A 26,764-nucleotide genomic window follows, 5' to 3' on the forward strand; every position below is an offset into this window, starting at 1 on the left:
CTTTTTAAAAATGCTTATATTGCATCTCAATGTACAATCGTTTATTGTATTACAACATGGAAATATTGCTCATACATACAGTTCGAGACAATACCATTAGATTCTGACATTTTTAACAGTTCTCTAGAGTTCTTCTGTCATGCTGTGATGTCACTCAGCATTGTCATGCTGCTTACTCGGTGGTGCACCAAGCTACTCCAAGCTGGGATGCCGAATTGTGGAACAAACAAAAGCCCCATGCAGGTGCCACAACTTGTGGAAGAACTGCAATCACCATCCCACTTTGAAGATGCATGGCATCCATCCGTATAAGCATTACATGCAAAACAGATGACAACAACCAACAAAAATGTTTTCTATTCATAACTACTAAACTATTACATGGTTTCATCTATCATGAACATCATTCATCAGTCAGAGAGGTTAGGTTAGTGGTGTTTAACGTCCCGTCGACAACGAGGTCGTTAGAGACGGAGCGCAAGCTCGGGTTTGGGAAGGATGGGGAAGGAAATCGGCCGTGCCCTTTCAAAGGAACCATCCCAGCATTTGCCTGAAACGATTTAGGGAAATCACGGAAAACCTAAATCAGGATGGCTGGAGACGGGATTGAACCGTCGTCCTCCCGAATGCAAGTCCAGTGTGCTAACCACTGCGCCACCTCGCTCGGTCATCAGTCAGAGAGATATAGAGCTACAAATCAGTCTGACACGGTGATATGTTAAATTACAAATGATATGGAAAGGTTTAAAGATCATGACTGAATTTAAAGTAACAGAAATACTGTTGATGATTTCAATTGTATGGGCATTAGGCCATGATCAAAGGCATGTTTCTGTGCCTAATGTTTCGCCTCCTAATTCTGGTATTATGAACACATAACACTGTGGTTTCAATACAACATTTATTTATTTATTACAAAAGGGACATACAACTTTGAGTATAGAATGCAGATCAAGTCAGAGGTAATTAATACTGTCCGAGTGTCTATAACTTACAAGTATCAAGTTACAACATCCACCCAACCCTGATTAACTTCTAGAGCGTTTAACAGTTGAATGGGACACGAGCTTATGGACCCTTCCAAAGTTCATTCATATCTTCCCATCTCTTCCCTCATCAAGATCTATCTGGGTTTTCCTCAACATGGTGTATACACAAACATCCTTCTGTAGGAGAGAGACATCACCCCATCTGGTGCCTTCCTGACCCATCCTCGCTCAGTGAGTTTCATCAGAGATTTTGACTGGCATTAGGTACTCTTTCTTCCACCTGCTCCAGAAACATTCTACCACCTTCTGTCGTCACTGAAACTCTTTGAACAACTCCCTTTTAACTGGTGGTTCTGGACCTGTGAGCAGTGTCAATAGTCGATCATTTACACAGAAATGTGCAAGTGTCAGTGGCTCAGATTCATCTGCCCCTCAAGTAATTGGTCTTGAATTTAGTGCTGCTTCTATGCTGACCTGGATTGTGTTGAGACTTACTTCATCCACCTGCAACCATTCTAACAATTTCCTCAGGAAGAGTTTATCAGATCCTACCATCCATTCCCATCATCCTCCCCACCAAGGCACTTTTGGGAGATGAATTTTCATTTGATAGCTCAGTGAGTAAGGTAATAATATATTGTGCTTGCACGAGAGCCTGCCACAGCTCTTTCAGCTCTGTGGGCATAAGATGGCAGGAACTAACATTTTCAGTGTAAATTGTGCGGGGCACTCCTGATCTTCCCACAAATATTTGTTGACATATCTGAGCACAGTTGCAGGTGCAAGGCACACGTTGTAGGACATGCAAATAGATCAGTACATGCCTCCTTCATAATATATCCTTCGCTGAGGTATAACGGGCCAACAAAGGCTGATGTATAATGGGCCAGTGACTTCAAATTGTTTCACTGGTAAGACACATTCAGCTGATAATGGAACCTCTGTTTGTAGCGCTAAGTGAGCCTTCACCACCTTGCAGAGTAGGCACCTGTATAGAAGATGTTCATTTGCTTGTTGAGCTCTAAGAATCCAGAGTTCTTATCTCAATCCAGATAACACTCTGTTTACTATAATGAGACGCAGGCGAATGTGAGTCTGCTGCTTCAGTAAGTAGGTGAAATGATGCAGTCCATCAAGAAGTATTGGATGGTGTCTGTCTCTGGGCGATTCTGAGAATGCAGGCATCCACTGAGACAAACGAGACCATTATCTGAGAATGGCCTCAAACAAGGTATCTTATAATTTTATGGCAGAGGCAAATTGTTGTACAAAGAATTCAGTTTGGCCGCAAAATGTTGTTATTGAACAACCTGAATGCAATAACTACGTGCTTCATGCAAGTCTAATGCTGTGAGTTCTCCAGATGTCCTATTTTTTTCCATTAACTGTTGTCTGAAATGAAATATCCTCCCTGTAATTCACAATAGTTTGTAATAGATATTATACTGTGTAGCTATTAAAATAGGGAGTGCTGTTTTTACCATGAAGATTTGGTCTATTAATTTTTTTCTTTTCTAGCAAGGGATGGTCTTTTGTCTGGATAAATAGTGTCCACTGTGTTCAGTTATTTATTTGCCAAACTGTCCCATGGGACCATATAGTAACATGCTGTAGTTTGCAGTTATACCTTCAGGAGCAGACTGGCTGGGTTTTCTGCACCAGGGCAGTGTCTCCACTACGATGGATTCAATAGTCTTTGTATTTCCATACCACTGCTTGACACAAAGATCTTCCACTGATTACAGGCAGCACACTGTCACATAACTCAAGTCATAACTAATAGTCTTACAAAAATGCTGTAGTCTCAAACCAAGGAGTGTTACTGGAACACAAGACGGTTAATAGAACAGATACACAAAATTACATACCAGTATCCATAACATCACTTTACTGCAGAATTCTAGAACACATTCTCAGTTTGAATATAATAAATTTCCTGGAGACTGAAAAGCTTATGTCCGTGAGTCAGTGTGGTTTTTGAAAGCATCGCTCACGTAAAACTCAGCTTGCTCTTTTCTTACATGAGATACTGTGAACTATGGATGAAGGGCAATGTGCAGATTCTATATTTTTAGATTCCGAAAAAGCATTTGACATAGTACCATGCTGCAGAAAGTATGAGCATATGGAATAAGTTTCCAGGTATGTGAGCCGCTCAAAGACTTCTTAAGTAGCAGAACCTGGTATGTTGTCTTTGATAGTGAGTGTTCATCAGAGACAGGGGTATCATCAGGAGTGCTCCAGGGAAGCATTGTTGGCTGATGATGCTGTGATATACAGAATGATGTCGAAGCTGAGCGACTGTAGGGTGATACCATATGACTTGGACAAAATTTCTAGTTGGTGTGGTGAATGGCAGCTTGGTCTAAATGTTCAAAAATGTAAGTTAATGCAGATGAGTAAGGAAAATGAACCCGTAATGTTTAAATACAGCTTTGGTAGTGTCCTGCTTGACACAGTTATGTTGTTTAAATATCTGGGCATCACATTGCAAAGTGATATGAAATGGAAAGAGAATGTGAGGATTGTGGTAGCAAAAGCAAATGGTCAACTTTGGTTTATCAGAGGAAATTTAGTAAAGTGTGGTTCATCTCTAAAGGAGACAGCATATAGGATGCTAATGCAACCTTTTCTTGAGTACTGGTTGAGTGTTTTGGATCTGCAACAGGACAGATTAAAGGAAGACATCAAAGCAGTTCAGAGGTGTTCTTTTCAAGGAACACTATTGAGAAAATGTAGGGAACTGGCATTTGAAGCTTACTGCAGAACAATCTTACTGACATCGACATACATTTTGCATAAGGACTATGAAGATAAGATAGGAGAAAGTGATGTCATATAGAGGCATATGGACAGTTATTTTTCCCTTTCTTTATCTGTGTGTTGAACAGGAAAGGAAATGATTGATAGTGTTACAGGATAAGCTCTGCCATACACCATTTGGTGGCTTGTGGAGTATGTATGTAGATGCAGATGTACTTCAGTACACAAAGCTTTTCATCATCCAGCCAATAAAAACCCAGTTTTAATTACTCATTTTGTTAGAGCAAAATCTGTCTATGATAAGGAATGTCTGGATTCCGAGATATAAGAAATATATTTGAGAAGAGCAGCTGTAGCAATTGAGATATTAAGTTAGCCATCTGTCAGAAACAAAAACACAGAGATGGCCAGTAACATTTTTTTCCTTTCTTTGGACCTACAAAAAGTCTTGGTGTTCCTGGAATGTATAAAATTCCAGCCATAGAAGAATTATCCTGTTCATGAGAGATAGCTTGTTTTTGCTGAAAACTAAGTGGACTGATACCATGTCTGAAGTGGTACATGCTACATAAAGGACTGCTCCAAAGGTCTTTTCTGATGTGTCACACAATACATGGACTTGTGATTCACTGTCTTCAGGAACCCCAAACTATTGGGGCATGTGTATGTCAAAACAGATCACAAAGTTGGTACCCACATTTACCAGTGTTTGCCAGATCAAGAGGTTACAGCTCATTTCAAGCAATTCCTCTTGAACAAATTCCCTGGAAAATTATTTTTGCTGCGATGGACACAGGGAAGAACAGACCCGATGGGTCATAGAATCTAGCGGTGCTTCAACACACTTCTCACTTGGTGGCATGACATTCTATGATACTGTTGATGACACTACTGTGAATAACATTGTACGTGTCAGTCTGCATTTTCCAATGGACTCCCAGTGCCTCCATATTTGCAGCGTTTATGCACCTTTTGAGTGCCATATCTCAATCAGCTGCCTTAAGTGTGTGGTCCACTTTGCCATTGGCAGGCTGTTGGGTCCCAAGAGTGCTTTAAGCTTGTAATTCAAATAAATCAGTGCACTGAATAAACACTTCACAAGTTCTTGCCACATTAGAGCTGTAAATCTAAAGATTTAGACATTACCACCATCTTGATTATCAGGAGATTAGATTTCGGTAGGTCATTCAGTATCTTAGTTGGCTGAATTATGTCATGGAGACATGGGAAAGTCACAGAACTTCCATACACTGCCAGAGATTATATCAATGTCTATCACTGAAGAACATTAGCAATGATGCTGATTTCATTATATGGTGGAAGAATCAATTGATTTCTCTGTTGCCTTTGAGCTTCAAGGACCTGTTTCTAAACACCATATATGGTGTAGCCACTGCCCCAGTTAAAGTGATGGAGGGAACTGTGAAATTGTAAGTCATTTTCAGCTAGGTGTTCGGATACTTCTGGTCACATAGTGTATGATTGTGTTTGATAAAACAGAAATATTATCCTATCCATCTGTCTATTGTTATTCTGTCATAAAAAGCCATCACAGTCAGAATGTGCAACAAAAACTTTAACTGGGGCAGTTATTCCTCAGTGATGAATTACCCCAAAATATGATGCCATATGAAAGCAATGAGTGAAAATAGGCGTAGTAAGCTAATTTACTAAGATGTTTATCACCAAAATTTGCAATGACCCTTATTGCATAAGTAGCTGAACTCAAACGTTTCAGCAGATCATCAATGTGTTTCTTCCAATTTAATCTCTCATCTATGGACACACCTAAAAATTTGGAATATTCTACCTTAGCTATATGCTTCTGATTAAGGTCTATATTTATTAATGGCGTCATACCATTCACTGTACGGAACTGTATGTACTGTGTCTTATCAAAATTCAGTGAGAGTCCGTTTACAAGGAACCACTTAGTAATTTTCTGAAAGACAGTATTGACAATTTCATCAGTTAATTCTTGTTTGTCAGGTGTGATTACTATACTTGTATCATCAGCAAAGAGAACTAACTTTGCCTCTTCATGAATATAGAATGGCAAGTCATTAATATATAATAAGAACAACAAAGGACCCAAGACTGACCCTTGTGGAACCCCATTCTTGATAGTTCCCCAGTTTGAGGAATGTGCTGATCTTTGCATGTTACGAGAACTACTTATTTCAACTTTCTGCACTCTTCCAGTTAGGTACGAATTAAACCATTTGTGCACTGTCCCACTCATGCCACAATACTTGAGCTTGTCTAGCAGAATTTCATGATTTACACAATCAAAAGCCTTTGAGAGATCACAAAAAATCCCAATGGGAAGTGTTTATTCAGTGCACTGATTTATTTGAATTACAAGCTTAAAGCACTCTTGGGACCCAACAGCCTGCCAATGGCAAAGTGGACCACACACTGAAGGCAGCTGATTGAGATATGGCACTCAAAAGGTGCATAAACACTGCAAATATGGAGGCACTGGGAGTCCATTGGAAAATGCAGACTGACACGTACAATGTTATTCACAGTAGTGTCATCAACAGTATCATAGAATGTCATGCCACCAAGTGAGAAGTGTGTTGAAGCACCGCTAGATTCTATGACCCATCGGGTCTGTTCTTCCCTGTGTCCATCGCAGCAAAAATAATTTTCCAGGGAATTTGTTCAAGAGGAATTGCTTGAAATGAGCTGTAACCTCTTGAACTGGCAAACACTGGTAAATGTGGGTACCAACTTTGTGATCTGTTTTGACATACACATGCCCCAATAGTTTGGGGTTCCTGAAGACAGTGAATCACAAGTCCATGTATTGTGTGACACATCAGAAAAGACCTTTGGAGCAGTCCTTTATGTAGCATGTACCACTTCAGACATGGTATCAGTCCACTTAGTTTTCAGCAAAAACAAGCTATCTCTCATGAACAGGATAATTCTTCTATGGCTGGAATTTTATACATTCCAGGAACACCAAGACTTTTTGTAGGTCCAAAGAAAGGAAAAAAATGTTACTGGCCATCTCTGTGTTTTTGTTTCTGACAGATGGCTAACTTAATATCTCAATTGCTACAGCTGCTCTTCTCAAATATATTTCTTATATCTCGGAATCCAGACATTCCTTATCATAGACAGATTTTGCTCTAACAAAATGAGTAATTAAAACTGGGTTTTTATTGGCTGGATGATGAAAAGCTTTGTGTACTGAAGTACATCTGCATCTACATACATACTCCACAAGCCACCAAATGGTGTATGGCAGAGCTTATCCTGTAACACTATCAATCATTTCCTTTCCTGTTCAACACACAGATAAAGAAAGGGAAAAATAACTGTCCATATGCCTCTATATGACATCACTTTCTCCTATCTTATCTTCATAGTCCTTATGCAAAATGTATGTCGATGTCAGTAAGATTGTTCTGCAGTAAGCTTCAAATGCCAGTTCCCTACATTTTCTCAATAGTGTTCCTTGAAAAGAACACCTCTGAACTGCTTTGATGTCTTCCTTTAATCTGTCCTGTTGCAGATCCAAAACACTCAACCAGTACTCAAGAAAAGGTTGCATTAGCATCCTATATGCTGTCTCCTTTAGAGATGAACCACACTTTACTAAATTTCCTCTGATAAACCAAAGTTGACCATTTGCTTTTGCTACCACAATCCTCACATTCTCTTTCCATTTCATATCACTTTGCAATGTGATGCCCAGATATTTAAACAACATAACTGTGTCAAGCAGGACACTACCAAAGCTGTATTTAAACATTACGGGTTCATTTTCCTTACTCATCTGCATTAACTTACATTTTTGAACATTTAGACCAAGCTGCCATTCACCACACCAACTAGAAATTTTGTCCAAGTCATATGGTATCACCCTACAGTCACTCAGCTTCGACATCATTCTGTATATCACAGCATCATCAGCCAACAATGCTTCCCTGGAGCACTCCTGATGATACCCCTGTCTCTGATGAACACTCACTATCAAAGACAACATACCAGGTTCTGCTACTTAAGAAGTCTTTGAGCGGCTCACATACCTGGAAACTTATTCCATATGCTCATACTTTCTGCAGCATGGTACTATGTCAAATGCTTTTTCGGAATCTAAAAATATAGAATCTGCACATTGCCCTTCATCCATAGTTCACAGTATCTCATGTAAGAAAAGAGCAAGCTGAGTTTTACGTGAGCGATGCTTTCAAAAACCACACTGACTCACGGACATAAGCTTTTCAGTCTCCAGGAAATTTATTATATTCAAACTGAGAATGTGTTCTAGAATTCTGCAGTAAAGTGATGTTATGGATACTGGTATGTAATTTTGTGGATCTGTTTTGATAACCGTCTTATGTACAGGAGTCACCTGTGCTTTCTTACAGTCACTTGGAACTTTGCTTCAGGAGGTAGATTCACAATAAATGCCAGCTAAGTAAAGGACTAATGCCATAGCATACTCTTTGTAACACTGAACTGTGATTCCATCTGTACCTGGTGACTTATTTGTTTGCAACTCTTTCAGTTGTTTCTCTATGCGATTACTATGTCATCCACAAGGGACTCAGTGCTTTGGTCAAAGAATGGTATGTTTGTACGATCTGCCATATCTACAATGATGCCATCAATCTGGCCTGTTTGTGGCTACAAGGTGTAGTTTACATCCTTTCTGGTTTTTTTATATATGTGTTGTTGTTCTTGTTGTTACGGCTTTCTGACCAAAGACTAGTGTGATGCAGCTCTCCACTCCAGTCCAAACTGTGCGAGCCTCATCTCTACATAACTACTACATGCTGCATCCACTTGAACTTGCTTACTGTAGTTAAGCCTTGCTCTCCCACCATATCCCCCCCCCCACCCCTCCCCTGCTCCATTAGGGCATTAGGAAAGAAGGGCCACAATTTCTTTTTCCCCCAATTCGAATCCTAGTCATTAATCATTTGATTTACCCGTCTTATATTCAGCAGTATTCTGTAGACATTTCAAAAACTTCTGTTCTCTGCTTGTCTGAACTGCTTTATCTTCTCTACTTCAGCTGGCGTGAGTTACTTTACTGCCCAAACAGAAAAGCTTATTTACTACTTTTATCATCAATTTTCTTAATGCAATTTTACCGGCATCATCTTACTTGATTTGAGTACCATCTATTACCTTTCTTTTGCTTTTGTTGACATTCATGTTAAAAAATCCTTTCAAGACACTATCCACTGCATTCAACTGCTCTTGCAAGTCCTTTGTTGTCTCTGATGGAATTACAATGTCATTAGCAAACCTCAAAGATTTTATTTCTTCTCCTTGGACATCAATCCCCTTTCAAATTTCTCCTTCATTTCATTTATTGTTTGATCAATGTACAGATTGAAAAACACTGGAGGTAGTCTACAACCCTGACTCATTTCCTTCTCATCAAATGCTTCCCTTTCACATCCCTTGACTAACATAAGTTCAGTACAGTTTCTGTACAAGTTTTCACTAAGTTTTCATTCACTGTATTTCATCCCAGCTACCTTCAGTCAACATTGCCAAAAGCTTGCTCTAAATATACAAATAAATGTAGTTTCTTCTTCCTTTAATTTGTCACTTATGACTGTCATATGGCCAGTATTGCCTGTGTATTCCTACATGTCTCCAGAAAACTAACTAATCTTCCTGAAGGTTGGCTACAGCCAGTTTCCCCATTCTTCTGTAAATAGTGTCAGTATGACTTATTAAATTGATGGGTTGGTAATATTTACACTGATCGGCATCTGCCAGTTTTAGAATTGGAATTATTTCATTCTCCTTTAAATCTAAGAGTATTCGCCAGTCTCATATATCTGACACACCAGGTAGAATAGTTGCACCATGGAGCTCTATCAATCTGAGAGAATGTCATCTACACCACGAGTCTCATTTTGACACAGGCCTTTCAATGTTCTTTCTAATTCTTTTCTAAGTATCATACCTCCCTCTTATCTTCATCTACTTCCTCTTCTTTGTCTATGATATTATCTTGAAATTTACTTCTCTTGTATAGCCCTTCTACATATTTCTTTCATCATTCAACTACCCCTTCTTTGCTCAGTACTGGCTTGCCAACCAAGCTCTTGATATTCATACTGCTGCTGTTTCTTTGTTCACTTAGAATGAACAAATAAGTAAATAAATAAATAAACATACAAATAAATTACTATTATATGCTATGCAATGTTATCCACAGCAAAATAAGAAGAATAGAAAGATAAAGACACACTCACCTCTTTAGTAAAGCTTAGTGGGTCCTGTGCACTACTGTGGCATTCAGGCATCTCCCATTCCTGCAAACCCTGAAAAGGACACTGAGTTACTCTTGGATCTGATACAATGTCAGTATACACACTTAAGTCATATCATGACCCCCACCCATGTTTCGTCAACAATGTGCAACAAATTACATGTGCAGAGCCAGCTCTAGGTAATTTGGTGCCCTAAGAAGACCCCCCCCCCCTCCCCAAAAAAGTGAAATTATAATATTATGTTTCTTATGCCTAATACAATACTGTCCACCTAAGGTAGGTGTCAAATAGCAGCTGTCAAAGTTTGCCAACCAAAGATACTTGTATGGCCACCTTGTTCTTATTCTACAGATAGATTCTGCAGACAATGAAGTGCATGGCTGACAGTACTTAGCACAGACCACATGTTACGGTTTATTTCCATTCCAGCCACGTATGAATGAAGGATGACTGACTGCTTAAGTCTCATTCACACTGGAGTGAATGGAAGCAAACACAAGGAATGAGCATTTCCAGATAATTCAACACTGTTCATTCCCATTGACTTGTATCGGTGAACAAATGTTTATACTGGAGGGAACGGGAGACAACATGAGAGAATGTGTCAAAACATATCAGTTGTACAAAGTTATGAATGTTTCAGTATTTTGTTTTTATTTATTTATTTTTATTGTCATGTTAGTTGTAACACCAATCAAGAACTCTGATAGAGGGGTAAGATTACTTTGCATTGTCAGTATGTCTTTTTTGGTGAAGGATGAAAAATGGCATAAGTGTCTGAATTTGTGTGCAAGAGTGAAATGTGTGGAGGGATTGCACTAACACTGAATTGTTGCTCCAGTTTTACTTAGCATTATTCCCAGAATTTCATATGTAATTTGCCACTTTTTACTTGCCTCCCCCCCCCCCCCCACCCTTTACAACTGAGAAGGAAATTAAGACGAATTACTAACAAACAACATACCAACATGAATAACTTACACTATGGTTATGAGCAAGGATGTTATTAAGGTATGTATAAGCAAGATAATGTCAATAATGTATATTAATGAACATTGCAGTACACAAAAAATGTGTCAAATAGGCTACTTCATAAAATCTACTATACAGGTTTTTAGAGGGCAGGTACTTTGGCTATGGGGAAATGATTATTCTTCAAGTTATTACATCAAAAACATCTAAAATAACAGTGCTACATCAACCATGTAATTACAGCTATCATAACATAAGCAAGTGAGAATAACCCGGTGTTTAGTATATTTTTAATATTAGTCAGCATAACAAGTTCAAATTCGTACTTTTTTACTTTAAGGGGGGGTTTATTGTGCTGCACCTTTATAATCGAAAGAAATTCAAAGCTTGTGTTTATTCACACAGTTACCACCTGATGGAAGCCCCTAATAAATTTGAATCTTACCTCATTTTCCTGAGCATTTGCATAGCCCAATGCTGTAAATACAAAGTAAGAAGCGATCAACAGAACATGTCATCCCCTAAAACATCTGACAAAGCAGACAGCAAACTTTCACATAAACATAAACAGTTAAAAAATGGGACCGGCTCCGAAAGTGCACACCATCAAGGACAGAGAGCAATAGGCACAGAATGAGGCAGGGTCGCCACTTATTAAATAGCAGTAGCTAAACTGACAATACTGTACACGCAGCTGGGCTAAAATGACCTCCTTGTGACGTGCGGGTCGAGAGGAAGTCAACCATGTTATTGGAAGAGGTTTAATGTCCCGGACTTTATTCCCCTGGAGAAAAGACCACTGTGCACTCCAAAGCAATACTACATGCTGACAGACAGTGACATGATCATCTGAGGGAAGAGAATGACATGTAGGCTGAGAGAGGGGAGCTGCAGCCTTCGCAGCAGCAGCAGCAGCAGCAGCCTCGTCCCCTGATACGCCGATGTAAGCATGAACCCACATTGGCTCCCCTGTGGTACGCAAATGGAGGTATTCTTGGATCTAAGTGGACTGAGCACAGCATACGAAGGCTCTGAAGAGCACTGAGAGAATCTAAGCAGATGACACAATTTGGAAGCCTATGTCGCCGGTTGTACTAGGTGGCCTGATAAACGGTGTATGGCTCCACGGTAAAAATTGAGCATTGTTTTGTTTGTATTTATTTATTTATTTACATCTACATCTACATTTATACTCCACAAGCTGTAACTTGCCAAACAAAAGCGTTGGTACGTTGATAGAAACAACAACAAACACCAACACACACACACACACACACACACACACACACACACACACACACACAAATTTCAAGCTTTCGCAACCCAAGGTCGCTTCATCAGGAAAGAGGGAAGGAGAGGGAAAGACTAAAGGATGTGGGTTTTAAGGGAGAGGGTAAGGAGTCATTCCAATCCCGGGAGCGGAAAGACATACCTTGGGGGGAAAAAGGGACAGGTACACACACACACACACACACACACACACACACACACACACCAAAATACCCAGACTAGTCTAGTGAACAGGGGTCGACTAGAGGTTCACGAACTTACACCACTTATTGCCCGAACTGCCAGTTTCTGAGCCAAAAATATTCTTTTAGAATGGGAAAGAGTTACCCCAACATATAATACCATACAACATTGAAAATGTGATACTGAAAAGGATCATTGCAATTTACAAAGACATACACAACACAAAGATCAGTCTTGGAACCATCAGTGTAGACAAAGACACTGTCCCCAAGCTGCATGCAAAGTTTGAGAAACTCACTATGATACACCAGGCCAGTAGTAGTGACCTTAGGAAGTGAATAGAGCCCGAAATGAACACGGACCTCAGCATGAAGCCAGGCTGGCGAAGAGCTCGCAGCTATGGAGAACGTGTCAGGAAGATTAAAGCAAAGCTGTCAGAGAAGCAAACAAAAGTGAACTCCGACAAAATAGGCACAGGTCATACTGGCGATCAATGGAATCATCAAAGAAAAGGGAGCAAAGGACAGGTGACCAGGCACAGAAGACAGACAGCTTGCGTAATGACCAGTAAGACAACAGGAAGTCAGCAGCCTCAGTATAACAACGGGACTAGTACAGAAGGCACCAGTGGCTGAACATATCCTGCAAGGGTGGATGGTTTTAAAATGACGGATATGCAGACGAATATACGATACATACATAATGCAATTTTGAATGGACACGGGCCATGTATAAATGGAGGAGGATGGTCCTAACTGCTCCCCATAAGGTACCGCGTAAAACACGTGGCACGCTGAGGAAGCAAGTGCAATGAGTTGCCAGAAAAGAGACGTGGGAAGACCAACAGTTTCCTATCCCATGCAAGTCTCAAGAATTTTGTTATGTAAGCGAATGGAAGAAGTAATGGGCTGAGACATAGGAATGGGGGAAGAAATTCCTGGTGCTGCCAGAAGTTCATGCAGACAGTCTTGTCAGCAAGAAAAGTGGAAATAAAGACGATAAAGACATCACGGAAGACACCACTCAAGTAGACAGGTTCATTGGGAGCTACAATACATCACAAAGTCATCAACGAAAAGAGAGGCTGAGATACCTGCCGAGTGGCAATCCATAATAGGTTAATGGCTATGGCAAATAAGACAACACTGTTCATAAAACTCCAAAGCACCCAGTTCTCCTGAACAAGTGTCCAACAGGGCCAAGCCCCCATGTACCTTAAAAACATGTTCTTTTAAAAATTCCTGGATAAAAAGGTCCAGGTGATCTCGGAAGCCCCACTTCTACATAATACAGAGGAAGCCCACTCTCTAGCATGTGTTATATGCCTTCTCCAAATCAAAAAACACGACTACAGTTTGACACTTCGACAAAAAGATTGTTCATAATATGAGTTTACAAGGTGATGAGATGATCAAACTGCAGAGGAGTGCCTGTGGGATTCACCTTGGACTTTAGTGAGGAGATTCCAAGAATCGAGCCACCACACAGCTTACCATTAATCATATGTTCCGTCACATCACAGAGAGTACTGGTGAGGGAAATTATGCGGTAGTTGGAAGGAAAGTATTTGTTATTACCAGGCTTAGGTACAGGAATGACAATGGCCTCACACCAGTGACTGGGAAATGTGCCATCTGTCCAAATGCGATTATATGTATGGAGGAGAAAGAACAGACCCTCAGGAGATAGGTGTTGAAACATCTGAATGTGAATACCATCCAGTCCTGAAGTGATGACCGGGATGGAGAGAGTGCTCCCTCATAGTAAAAACAGTATTTTTATCTCCACAATGCTGGGAGGTGAAAGATATCTTACTTGCCTCCGCTGCCCATTTAAAAGGGAGGAAGGCACGATGGTAGTGGGTGGAACTCAAAATGTCTGCAAAATATCAGCCAAAGGTGTTGGAAATATCAAGAGGGTCTATAATGACATTGTTCGCTACGGTCAGATCTGGAACCGGGGAATGAAGCACGTCCCTGAAAGGCAACACAGATTGCCCCAAACAACAGAAGAGGGAGTAAAATTGTTAAACAAGTTTCGAAAAGGATGCCAACTAGTTGTTTTGCTACCCCTAAAATGTGGTGCCACTGCACATGTATCTGTTTATAACAAATACAGTTCACAAGTGTGGGATAGCTTTTAAAAATGTGGAGAGTTCGTCTCTGTGCATGGATTGCATCACGGCACGCCTGAGTCCACCAGCAGATGGAGGCATGTCACAGTGAGGAAGAGATGCAAGGTATGGAATGTTCCATGGCAGTTAGGATAGCCTTTGTAAGGTATGCTACCTGTTCATCAATGCAGGTGAAATGATATTCATTGAAAGTGGACAGGGAGGAGTAGAGCTGCCAGTCAGCTTTGGAAAGCTGAGCCAGTTGATTGGATGCACAGATGGGATAGGCATCAGCAAATGAATAACACAGGGGAAACGGTCACTTGAATGTGCATTGGAGAACACAGACTATTCAAGGTGGTGAGCAAGCTGAGTAGTACAGATTGAGAGGTGCAAATGGGGAAAAGGAGAGCTCGGAATCAAAAAGAAATGTGGGCGTACTCATTTCAAACAGATTAGATTGAGCTGGTTGAAGATATCCAGCCTCTCAGACAGGAGCATGGAGAGCTCCAAATGGGATGATGGTCACTGAAGCAGCTGAGCAGCAAAAATGGAGGCAGAAGTTGAGGAATAAGTTTCAACACATTGCCCTGGTGACAGCAGAAGACAAGAGTGAGTAGACATTGCAAAGAGAGAAGGTGAAACCGGGAAGGGAAAGACAGGCAGCAACACCTTGAAGGTGGGTGCGACTATAGATGAGGTCTCGAATGACCAATATGACTCCCCCATGACCTGGAGTCACCGCCTCAAGGGGAAGGTCAAAAAGCACTGAAGTGAAGTGTGGGAGGTGAAAGTAATTGTGAGGGCATAATTTTGTTTCCTAGTGGCAGAAATCGAGTGGATAGTATAATAGGAAGATGAACTTAATTCAATCCTATTGGATCTGATGCCATGAATGCTCCATTGGAGAATAACCACATCCGATGATAGAAAGGAGATAGGTCACATATGAGGGCAGTCCCCATGGTGGCTGTTGAGTGCCAGAATTCAGACTCACACAATGATCAGGTTCAGAGGCTGGAGGATCCTGGTCCATTAGTTCAACTGAGGTGTAGGTATTTGCCTTCGGTTAGCCAGCAGTGGTGGTTAGTGGTGCGGCCCTGTGAAATGGAGCTCAGACGTGTGATGACATCGCATGGTGACACTGTTGCAAAAGAAAGCCAAGGTGGGGAAAGGGAAGACCATTTACCTTCGATTGACTGCTTAGAACCTTGGCATTTTTCAGATGCAGATCCTGATGTTGGCTGGCTAGATGTACACAGAAAGTCATCGCAAGAGTACTCCTTTTTGGATTTCTGTGCTTCTGTTTGCAAGGCATGCAATTTTGCTGATGCAAGCAAAGGTTTATTGGTATAGTGTGCACCTGCAGCAGGTGAAGATGAAGTTGTGAGCTTCGAACTGGACAATTACACAACTGTGGGCTAAATTGGAAGCCACTGCATAGCCATGTCCTTCATAGGCTGGGGTGTTGCAAGAACTGTGCCATAATTGTCAGAGGATGATGTACAAGGTTTGTGACTAGCCAATATTTTCCGAGCAATGTGAGTAATAACATTTTCCTTCAGCCGCATCTCCTGAAAGTCTCTCTAATTGAGGTAGACTGGACAGTCACAGGAGGAAGCGGCATGAACGTCCTTACAGTTGACACAGTGAGGGGATGGAGGTGGATACACATTCTCATGAGTGTCCCTGCTGCAGGTTACGCATTTGGCTGCATTTTCACATGATTCTCGTACGTGGTTGTAATGCTGATATTTGTAGCAACACATGGGATTCAGGATATATGGTATGACAGTATCATAGCCAGCCTTAATTTTTGATGGAAGTACCATACGGTCAAATGTGAGGAACAGAGTGTAGGTTGGCACTAATTCTTTATCAACCATTTTCATGATGCTGTGAACTGCGGTCACTCCCTCATCAGCGAGAGAGTCTGTTATTTCAGCCTTGGTCAGACCATCAAGCAGCCAAGTGTACATGACATCACAGGAGGAATTCATAGTGCAGTGGGCCACTACTTCAATGAGATAACTGTGAAGAAGTGTTGCATTAAGCAGTTTCTGTGTTTGAAAAGCACTATCCATCTCCAAAAGCTAGGGCAACTGAGGGCTGGACTTCACAGGACCAGTAATGGCATTTACATCTTTGTGAGTAACAAATGGATTAATCGCTGTGAAACTGTGACCATCTTCTGTGCACAACACAGATCAGGAACTCATCGTGGAGAAACACCCAAAATTGCCATTGTCCCAGATGGTGCACACCTTGCTGCTGGGGGACCACCAGATGGGCCTCACCTGCCTTAGGTGATTGTCCATGCCTCACATCACTCCTCCCAGACTCATGACAGAGGGACCAACTGGCGTAGAGGAAGGTACCAGCTCAGGCAATCACTCCTTCCTGGGCCTGGCCTTTACCAGGGGGCACATATGAGGCTTACTTTTCGACCCGGGACTGGGAATTATGCATTACCCAGTAATCTTTTACATGTCAAACACTTGGGCCAGCCTTCAGGAATGCACAGGAGAAGAAAAGGAAAAAGAGAGACCTCGAATGCTAACTTGGAGGAAGGGTAAGAAAAGGAAGGACAGGAGGAGGAGGAGATTTAGTGTTTATCGTCCCGTCGACAACGAGGTCATTAGAGACGGAGCGCAAGCTCGGGTTAGGGAAGGATGGGGAAGGAAATCGGCTGTGCCCTTTCAAAGGATCCATCCCGGCAGTTGCCTGAAGCGATTTAGGGAAATCACGGAAAACCTAAATCAGGATGGCCGGAGACGGGATTGAACCGTCGTCTTCCCGAATGCGAGTCCAGAAAAGGAAGGACAAGGAAAGAAAGATGAGTGAACAGGACGAATCCATACACAGTTTTACCAAGAACTTCAGTCTCCCAAAGAAGGGAGGGGAAAAGACAAGCAGGAGCACAGAAATGCAGCACAGAAAGAGAAGCAGTGCTGCAAAGGCTCTCTTATCTTGTATTTGTGTTCCTTACACAAGATGTATGCTGGAGGCAGGATCATTTTGCAGTCTGTCGCAAATGCAGGTTCTCTAAACTTTCTCAATAGTATTTCGCAAAAAGGATTTCATCTTCACCCAAAGATTCCAATTTGAGTTCATGTAGCATTTTGGTAACACTTGATCATATTTACTGGCAACAAACCTAGCAGCATATCTCTGAATTGCTATGTCATCTTCCTTTAATCTGACCTAGTGGGGATCCAAAACACTCAAGCAGCACTCAAGAATGGGCCACACAAGTGTTTTGTATGTAGTCTCCATTGTAGATGAATTATTCTCCCAATAAACTTAAGTTGTCCATTTGCCTTCCCTACAATTAACCCCACAGGCTTGCTCCACGTTGAGTCACACTGCAACATTACATCTAGATTCTTAACATACATGACTGTGCCAAGCAGCACACCACTAATACTAAATCAAACAATGGAAAATCCAGGGAAGAATGTAACAATAGTATGAGAAGGAAAGTTGCTACGTTGCTCGCAGTGTGGTTTCAGTTGCCTGAGACTGCAGTCACATGTGTGAGTCGCATTTGTGTGTGTGTGTGTGTGTGTGTGTGTGTGTGTGTGTGTGTGTGTGTGTGTTAAAAGCTGAAAGCTTTAATTGTGAGAGTCGTCTTCTTATGCCTATCTGTCACTCAGCATCTCTGCTATATGGTGAGTAGCAACTTTCATTCTCATAATTTTATTACACACCATTAATACTGTATTTGAACATTATAAAATTGTTTTCCCTACTCATCTGGATTATATTTTTGCACATTTGGAGCAAGCTGCGATTCATCACACCAAATAGAAATTCTATCCAAACCATCCTGTAATGTTATACAGTCACTGAATGACAACACTTTCCAGTACACTACAGCATCATCAGCAAACAGTTGAAGATTGCTGCTTACCATACCTGTCAACTTGTTTATGTATATAGAAAATACGAGCAATCCTTTTACATGTCCCTGATGCACTCCAGACAATATCCTTGTCTCCTCTGAACACTGCCAGTCCTGGACTACGTACTGCGTTCTATTACTTAAGAAGTTACTGAAACACTAACATATCATATCAGAAGATCTATTCCACAAGCTCAGATCTTAACAGTTTACAGTGGGGCACTGTGTCAAACACTTTAGAGAAATCTAGGAATGTGAAATCTGCCTGTTGTCCTTCAACCATGGTTCACAGGATTTTATGCAACAGAAAGACAAGCTGAGTTTTGCAGGAGCAATACATTTGTGGATGGAAATCTTGTGTTGATTTGTGGATGGAAATCTTTATCTCTCAAACAAAATTTAACAATGGAAAATCCAGGATGAAAAAGACAGTCACTGCTCACCATATAGTGGCGCTGCTGAGCCGCAGATAGGCAGAACAGAAAGACTGTCACAAAATAAGCTTTCGGCCCAAGATCAAAAATAGATCACACATACACACAAACGTACGTACGTGTGTGTGTGTGTGTGTGTGTGTGTGTGTGTGTGAATATTTGACTGTAATTTTGTGGGTCTGTTCTTTCATCCTTTTTATACGTGGGTGTCACCTGCCCTTTTTTCAGTACCTTGGCACTTTCCGATGAGTGAGAAATTCATAATAATCACAAGCCAATCTTGAAAGCACACACTATACAACCACACGATGATTCCATTTGGACCTGCCACCTAAGCCGCTTTCAATTATTTCAGCTGCTCCTGGAACACTAGGGATGACTATTTCTACATCCTCTGCATGGGTGTTAGTGCAGCGATCAACCTATGGTATGCCTGTATGATCATCCTGCATGAATGACTTTTTAAATTCAAAATTTAATAGTTCAGGTTTCCTATTGTTGTATGCCACTGCTGCAGCAAATTGAAAAGAATCCTTTGATCTGCTTAGCAATTCTATGTAAGAGCAGAATTTTCTATAATTCTCAGCAAGATCTTTCACTAACATATGATTGTAGAAGTAGTTTTATGTTTTGCACTTTGATCTTTTTATAGAGCTACAAATTTTTACCATTTCTACCTTATTGACACCTCTGCTTTCTCTTTTAAATAAGAGTGTCAAAATCTGCATTTTCTGAGGATTTTCCAAATGCTGTTATTAAACTATGGTGTGTCTTTTCCACCCTTAATCTAAGTTAGAGGTGTCCAAGACATGGACCATATGTGGCCCAGGAAGTGAGTAATTATTACACAATTGGTAAAAAAAGAAAAAATTTCCATAAAATTCTGTTTATGTAAAGTTACTGATAAATTGAATACTTTCAATTTTAAACTTCTGTCACAACATGGTGCTATTCTCATTGGTCCATCCCTGTCCGTCAACCACATCCAGGTACTATTTTTTTCTTCAATAGAAATCAACCTGCAGTTAGACATTCATTTCCAAACTAAGCTCATTTCGCTTCATCATGGCTGGCGCCGCGTGGGGTAGCCGCTCAATCTGAGGCGTCTTGCCATGGCTCCATCCATTGGAGGTTTGAGTCCTCCCTCGGGCATATGTATGTGTGTGTGTGTGTGTGTGTGTGTGTGTGTGTGTGTGTGTGTGTGTTTTGTCCTTAGCATAAGTTAGTTCAAGTTAGATTAAGTAATGTGTAAGCCTAGGGACCAATGACTTCAGCAGTTTGGTCCCATAGGAACTTCACAAAAAAAAAAATCATGGTTGAAAACCCGCTTCGCAGTATAGCCTTTTTCTGTCACAGTTTATTTAAACCTTTTTTAAATTCCTCAGTTCCAACTTTGTCAGCTGGAGCTGCCTCTCGTCATTTTAATGTTGCGAAAGCCAAAATGATGCAGAGGCACTGGATCGTCCTCTGCTTTCGTTAAATAAGCACGTGAGCTTGTGGCTTTAGCTTGAATAGCTGCTCCAGAGAGGAGAGTGTGCTGCCGGTTGTTGTGCTCAACCCAGTGGCTTAGAATTTTCTCCATTCTCACCATTGCCTCCGAGTGAGATCTGTTCACTTTCACCATTCGAACAGTGAGCAGTTTTTCAAAATGATTCAACACTGTCACAAACAGTTCCCACAGTGGGTGTACAAAGTCCCAAAACACATTCATCTTTCCCACAGAGATCCGAAGTTCTCTCTTTTTTCCTAATGAATACGACCTTTGTGCATGCTTCTTTTCCTTGACAGGCACAATTCCTTTCCTTTAAGCTGGTGTTTTAAATACAGACCCTATCAAGTGCAGCTTCACAGCTCTACATACCTGAACTGATGAGCCACGTCTTGACAAACACAGTGCAAGATGCACTCTGAGATATGCTAATCACTACTACTTCTGCCTTCTGTTAACAGATGGGATCTCTGGACCTAAAACTAAAATCTCATGTATGCAAAATGCAGATAACAAGACCTGAGTATAATGGGGTCTACTTGTATATTTGAACACGATATTATGAAAAGGATAGATTGCTACTCACCATACTGTGAAGAGACAGTACAGACAGGTATGACAAAAAACTGCTTTACACTCGCATTTTTGGCCTATTTGAGAATAGTGCTCGTGTGAATGTGTGCATGTTTTCTACTTTAGAAGTCCTTTTTGCCAAAAGCTCTCACAGTCATTTTCTTGTGCCTGTCTGCAACTCAACATTTCCTCTATATGCTGAGTAGCAATCAATCCTTTCCATAATCCTGTTGTTATTCCATACTGGATTTTCCATTGTTTGCTAGTGAAATGCAAGATTGCATTAATTATACTTCTCTTGCTGGTAGAGGGCAGTTATTGATATAAAAATTGAAGATAAAAGATTACCAATAGTCTTTAGTATGTATGGCTCCATAGATGCTGGGAATTTTTTGAAGGAAGTAATTTTACAGAGCATTTTGAAGTAATAAGTTTGTCATTATTTAGCAATTAGCTAATTTTACACATTTGGTCACTGTCAAGCTACATCCCATTACACAAATCTGTAATGCATTTAGCATTATATATTCCACATCTGTGTAGAGGAAGCAACACATGATGGCATTTCTGATAAGGGTTTCGCACAGACATCACAGTTATGGGCAGAACTATCACAGATGTTAATGTCATATGAAAAAGGAGTAGCAAGAGAAAAAGATGCTGGCTATGCCACGAATATTTTCATTTTAAATACAGGTCATTCCATGTCAACTCAGCTAGGCCTCCTCTCTTGTCCATCACAGATTTTGATGAAACTTTATGCGAACATTCACACAAGTTCCTGATAAATACTAGGAAGTTTAACATTCGTCGAAGCAATACTGGCTGGGATACCATCACTTGTTTGACTCCATGCATGACTTTGCATACAGCAAGCAGGAATTTGTGATGAATTTGAGCTGTTATATCTTAGCCAATATTTTGTTGAAAGAAATGAAATTTTGCCATATTGTACAACTTTGTGTGTTCTCTTAAGAACAATAATGAAAAGAATTTTATAAGTCATATTCAGCCAGAAAATTTTAGACAAAACTGTGTAATAAAGTCAGTGAACAGAAAAAATTCAGTTTGGTTTCTTATATCTCAGGGACTAAAGGTATGACAAATGGAAAACTTGACAAGTGCAACCTAACAACACAAGGTTCTAAAATAAAAATTTTCATTTATGTACCACTTTCTAGTACTAAAAAAATTAAGTGCAGATTTTGTTAACATGTCAAAAATGCAGTATTCTCAAGCTGATTTTACAAAAAGCAGTGTTGTATAAAACTTTCCAAACTGGTCTCATTAGAAAGGCCATGGTTTTAACCACGAAAAAATGTATTTGATTATCCAACATGGGTTAACATTGTTAGATTATTTTAATCAAAGTTGGACGCAAAAAGCAAGGCAAGAAAAAAATGTAAACTTTGGATCCTTATAACATGTAGAGTAAAGGCATGTTGAACACAAAACTTTATACACAAGTGGCACAAGAATGTGGAATACAAAATTTCATTCACCTACTACCTTCCAATAAACTACAAATTTGTCAAAGAAGATGATGGTGGTTAAAGCCATGGGCTTTCTAATGAGATTAGTTTGAAACATTTTATAGAACATAGTTTTTTACAAAATTATGTTCCAAAATAGCGCATTTGTGATCTTTTTACAAAATCTTCTACTTTGTACTTAATTTGTTCAGTACTGGAAAGTGGCACACAGATGGAACTTTATATTTGAGAACCTTGTGTTGTTGGGTTACTACGTGCCAAGTTTCAAGTATGTCATATCTTTAGTTCTTGATATAAAAGGAGCCAAACTTAAAAAAATTCCCGGTTTAGGTGTATTTGGGGGATTTCTCCTAAAATTTTCTGTCTGAATGTGGCTTATGGCTTATGGCTGTAATCACTAGTGTTAAGACTTACATCAAACCAGTCTGTGGACTGAACAAAATAACAGCTACAACAATGCATCTAACACCATACATGACAATACTTCAAGTTAATTTTGTTAGTCTGTGTGTAGTGTTACAACTGACTTATGTCACAACTGTAGAATCTATGAGGAATGTAATGTGACAACAAAGATACTGAATAATGAAATGGAACTGCTGACCAGCAGATACTTTCAAGAGATGAAATGTATAGTACCACTGACAGATGCATACCATGCTTTCAGAACTAATAGTTCCTTTCTCAAGGGGAAGAAGGGGTAGGCTGGGGAAAATAAATGGCAAGTGTAACTCAGACCTCAGGATGAGAGGAAACTACATGTAGGGAGGATGATAGTAGGCAATGATGGAGAGGGGTGGGGGGTGAGAATATGTTAGAGAGGGAACACTAAGCACTGTGCCAGCTTCAGTCCAGAAATGAGGACATTCTGAAAAGTAAAGATAGATTTGTGCCTGTGTGGGAGGGGGGGGGGGGGGAGATAAATAGTGCAATTAAGGATAACAACAGAAGGGAGAAAAGAAGAAAGAAGTCAAACATTTATGAAAGTGTAGTACACAACAACACTGTCCTTCGGGTTGCCGACCTGCCAGACGGCTGCAGCCAACACATCTGAACTTCACCAAGATATCTGCTGCAGAAAGAATGGCAACACTATCACTGGACACTGCTGGCACTAACTCATATATGCAAAGCCGCATGATGCTGTCCACTTCCTGGGATTCATATCTAGGGTGGCCTTAAGAGGACCACTGTCTGGAGCTCCCCAGCACTCAAGCTGTGAATCTGTACATGAAACTCAGTGCCACACGACGAGTCTCTGATACCATGCATCAGGGATGACTAAGCTGGTGCAACCACTGATTGTGACCGTGACTGATTATGACCTTGCCTAGGGCAGAGTAACCTACTGTGACAGACTGTGTGGTTTCGCCTGCACCTTCTTGTAACTGCATTGAATGAATGACATTTCTTCTATCATATCAGGTTGATTTTTACTTTTCTGTCACTGAGATTCTGTTTTCTGTTGTTCATGTTTTCTTGTTTTCTTTCCTATTGTTCACTGCTACCTGCCAACCTTCTCGTTTTATGCATGCACGATCCCACAACTGGATACTTTAAAAGGTATAATGAATAAACTAGAGGGGTATGTGTTCACAGAGGCTATGTGCAGGATGGTGTTGGGATGCAAGGATCTGTTGGAGGACAAATCCCCATCTCTGGAGTACAGGAATACTAGTCTCAGGTGGGTGCACTGAAATGACTGTACAGTGTAGAAGTAGTAGCCACTCCAGACCAATGAATTATACCCATATGTGCACTCAGCCAGTTTTGAGGTGGTCATGCCTACATGAAATGCTGTGCAGTGGACTAAGTTAGTTGACAAGCAATGTAGCAGTACAAAAGTCTGGCGTCTTAAATATGTCACAAGGACTGGCATCTATGGTGACATTGCAGTTTATTTGTTAATAGTTCAATGTGGTTTGATGTGATACTTCAATATTTAGGTGTCAATGATGAATCAAATTGTTAAAGAAATGTTCTTAGCTCTGTAGAAGGGTGGTACTCGTGCTGAGATATTTGTTTCAGAGTCTCTTGTGCTTTGCAGAGTCGACACTATGCAGCCAGTGGTGTGAGTAATCAGTATGCTAGACAATGGACAATGAACTGCAATTTCAGGCTGCTGTAGGTCCATATCCAAAATGTATGTAATCATACGAGACATTACTGAACCAGTGGGGCTAAAGCAGAAAGATAGCTAATAAAGAACTACAAAACTACAAAGAGTATCTATAACTCATGTGTAACAGATACAACAAAACTGTACTTTGCAAAAGAAAAAATTACAACTTTGTAATGCAACTTTCAAAACAGAAGCTCTTTACACATCTGAAATTGTGATAAATGTTGGCACACCACAAACAAAAATCATAAAAAAACCAAAGAAAATTCTCAGAAAAATCTTAGTATCGAAATGAAAAGAATGGAATTTGGATGAAAAAGAAATACGAGAGAGCTACATGAAGTGCCAAAAAAACTAGTACAGGTATGCATATTCAAATACAGAGATATGTTAACAGCCAGAATACGGTACTGCAGTCAGCAACACTTATGTATGGCAACAAGTGTCTCACGCAGTTGTTAAACTGGTTACTGCTGCTACAATGGCAGGTCATCAACATTTAAGGAGTTTGAACATGGTGTTATAATTGGCATACGAGTGACGGGGCACAACATCGCTGATGTAGCGATGAAGTGAGGATTTTCCCATACAACCATTTCACAAGTGTACTGTGAATATCAGGAATCCAGTAAAACTTCAAATCTCCAACTGCAGCTGAAAGAAGATCCTGCAAAAAAAGGGACAAACTGTGACTAAAGAGACTTGTTCATCATGACAGAAGTGTAACCCTTCCAAAGATTTCACGGCTGGGCCATCAAAAAGTGTCAGCGAGCGAACCATTCAGCGAAACATCGTCGATATGGGCTTTCGGAGCTGAAGGCCCACTCGTGTACTCTTGATGACTGCACGACACAAAGATTTACGCCTCGCTTGGGCCCGTCAACACCGACAATGGACTGTTGATGACTGGAAACATGATGCCTGGTTGGATGAGTCTCGTTTCAAACTGTATCGAGCGGATGGACAGGTACGGGTATGGAGGCAACCTTATCAATCCATGGACCCTGCAAGTCAGCAAGGGACTGTTCAAGCTGGTGGAGGCTCTGTAATGCTGTGGGGCATGTGCAGCTAGAGTGATATGGGACCCCTGCTATGTCTAGATAAGACTAACAGGTGACATGTATGTAAGCATCCTGTCTGATCACCTCTATCCATTCATGTCCATTGTACATTCCAATGGACTTGGGAAAGTCCAGCAGCATAATGTGACATCCCACACATTCAGAATTGCTACAGAGTGGCTCCAGGAACACTATTCTGAGTTTAAACACTTCCCATGGCCACCAAACTCCCCATGCATGAACATTATTGAGCACATCTGGGATGCCTTGCAACGTGCTGCTCAGAAGATCTCTCCACCCCCTCATACTCTTACAGATTTATGGACAACCCTTCAGGATTCCCTACAGCACTACTTTGTCAGACATTAATCGAGTCCATGCCACGTCATGTTGTGCCAGTTCTGCATGCTCGCAGTGGCCCTACACGATATTATGCAGGTGTACCAGTTCCTTTGGCTCTTCAGTGTTTAAAGTTACAGCAAAATCACAGACACCATCAGAAAATAATTACAGTTTCATTGTGACCAGTAAGCAATGAATGACAGGCTCACAAATAAAATTACAAACTTTGCCTCATCATTAGACAACCACAACAACTGCTTAACAAAAGTTAAAAGATCTAACAGAAACTGTCATTCATGAAGAAATCTTTATACACTAATTCATGAACTCAAATCTCCTAAGAATCCTATCTGACAAAATTCACAAAGGACAGAAGAATGTAAGATTAAACACAGTGGCCGAATAAGGACATAATGAGAAGAACAGAAGAAAATTGTGCAAAAATTAGTTTCGATGCACTCCATAGTTGAGCACAATAGATTTAGAAAATGAGAGAGCTGTGATTTTGAAAGAAAACTGTAGTAAATCTCTGATTTACATACTGCACTGACAAAGTCAATAACAAACTAAAATTCACCTTCCCGGTGAGTTATTTCTTGTAATTAGAGGAGTAAATGTGTGCTGCAGGAATTCAGTATATTCCAAGCAACAAATGAATTCCATACATAATAATCAATCTGTCACAATAGTGAGTGGAATTTTCAGTAGAGGTTCAATATAGAAAGCAAAGTTCAGTAGAGGTTCAATATAGAAAGCAAAGTTCAGCATAGTGTTAATCAGTG

The 26,764-nt window shown here is 40.5% G+C and overlaps 1 protein-coding gene across 3 annotated transcripts in view; it reads right to left on the reverse strand.

Moving 5' to 3' along the window:
• Positions 1–26,764, reverse strand: part of LOC126210584 (zinc finger protein 501-like) — a 299,013-nt gene that overhangs the window by 203,931 nt on the left and 68,318 nt on the right. For all 3 annotated transcript variants that reach the window (XM_049939852.1, XM_049939851.1, XM_049939853.1), the window contains one exon: positions 9,989–10,057. In XM_049939852.1, coding sequence (XP_049795809.1) covers positions 9,989–10,057 — 69 coding nt within the window. The remainder of the gene's footprint in view (positions 1–9,988; positions 10,058–26,764) is intronic.

The sequence above is a fragment of the Schistocerca nitens genome, chromosome 10 (assembly GCF_023898315.1).
Source record: "Schistocerca nitens isolate TAMUIC-IGC-003100 chromosome 10, iqSchNite1.1, whole genome shotgun sequence".
In the NCBI taxonomy this organism is placed as follows: domain Eukaryota; kingdom Metazoa; phylum Arthropoda; class Insecta; order Orthoptera; family Acrididae; genus Schistocerca; species Schistocerca nitens.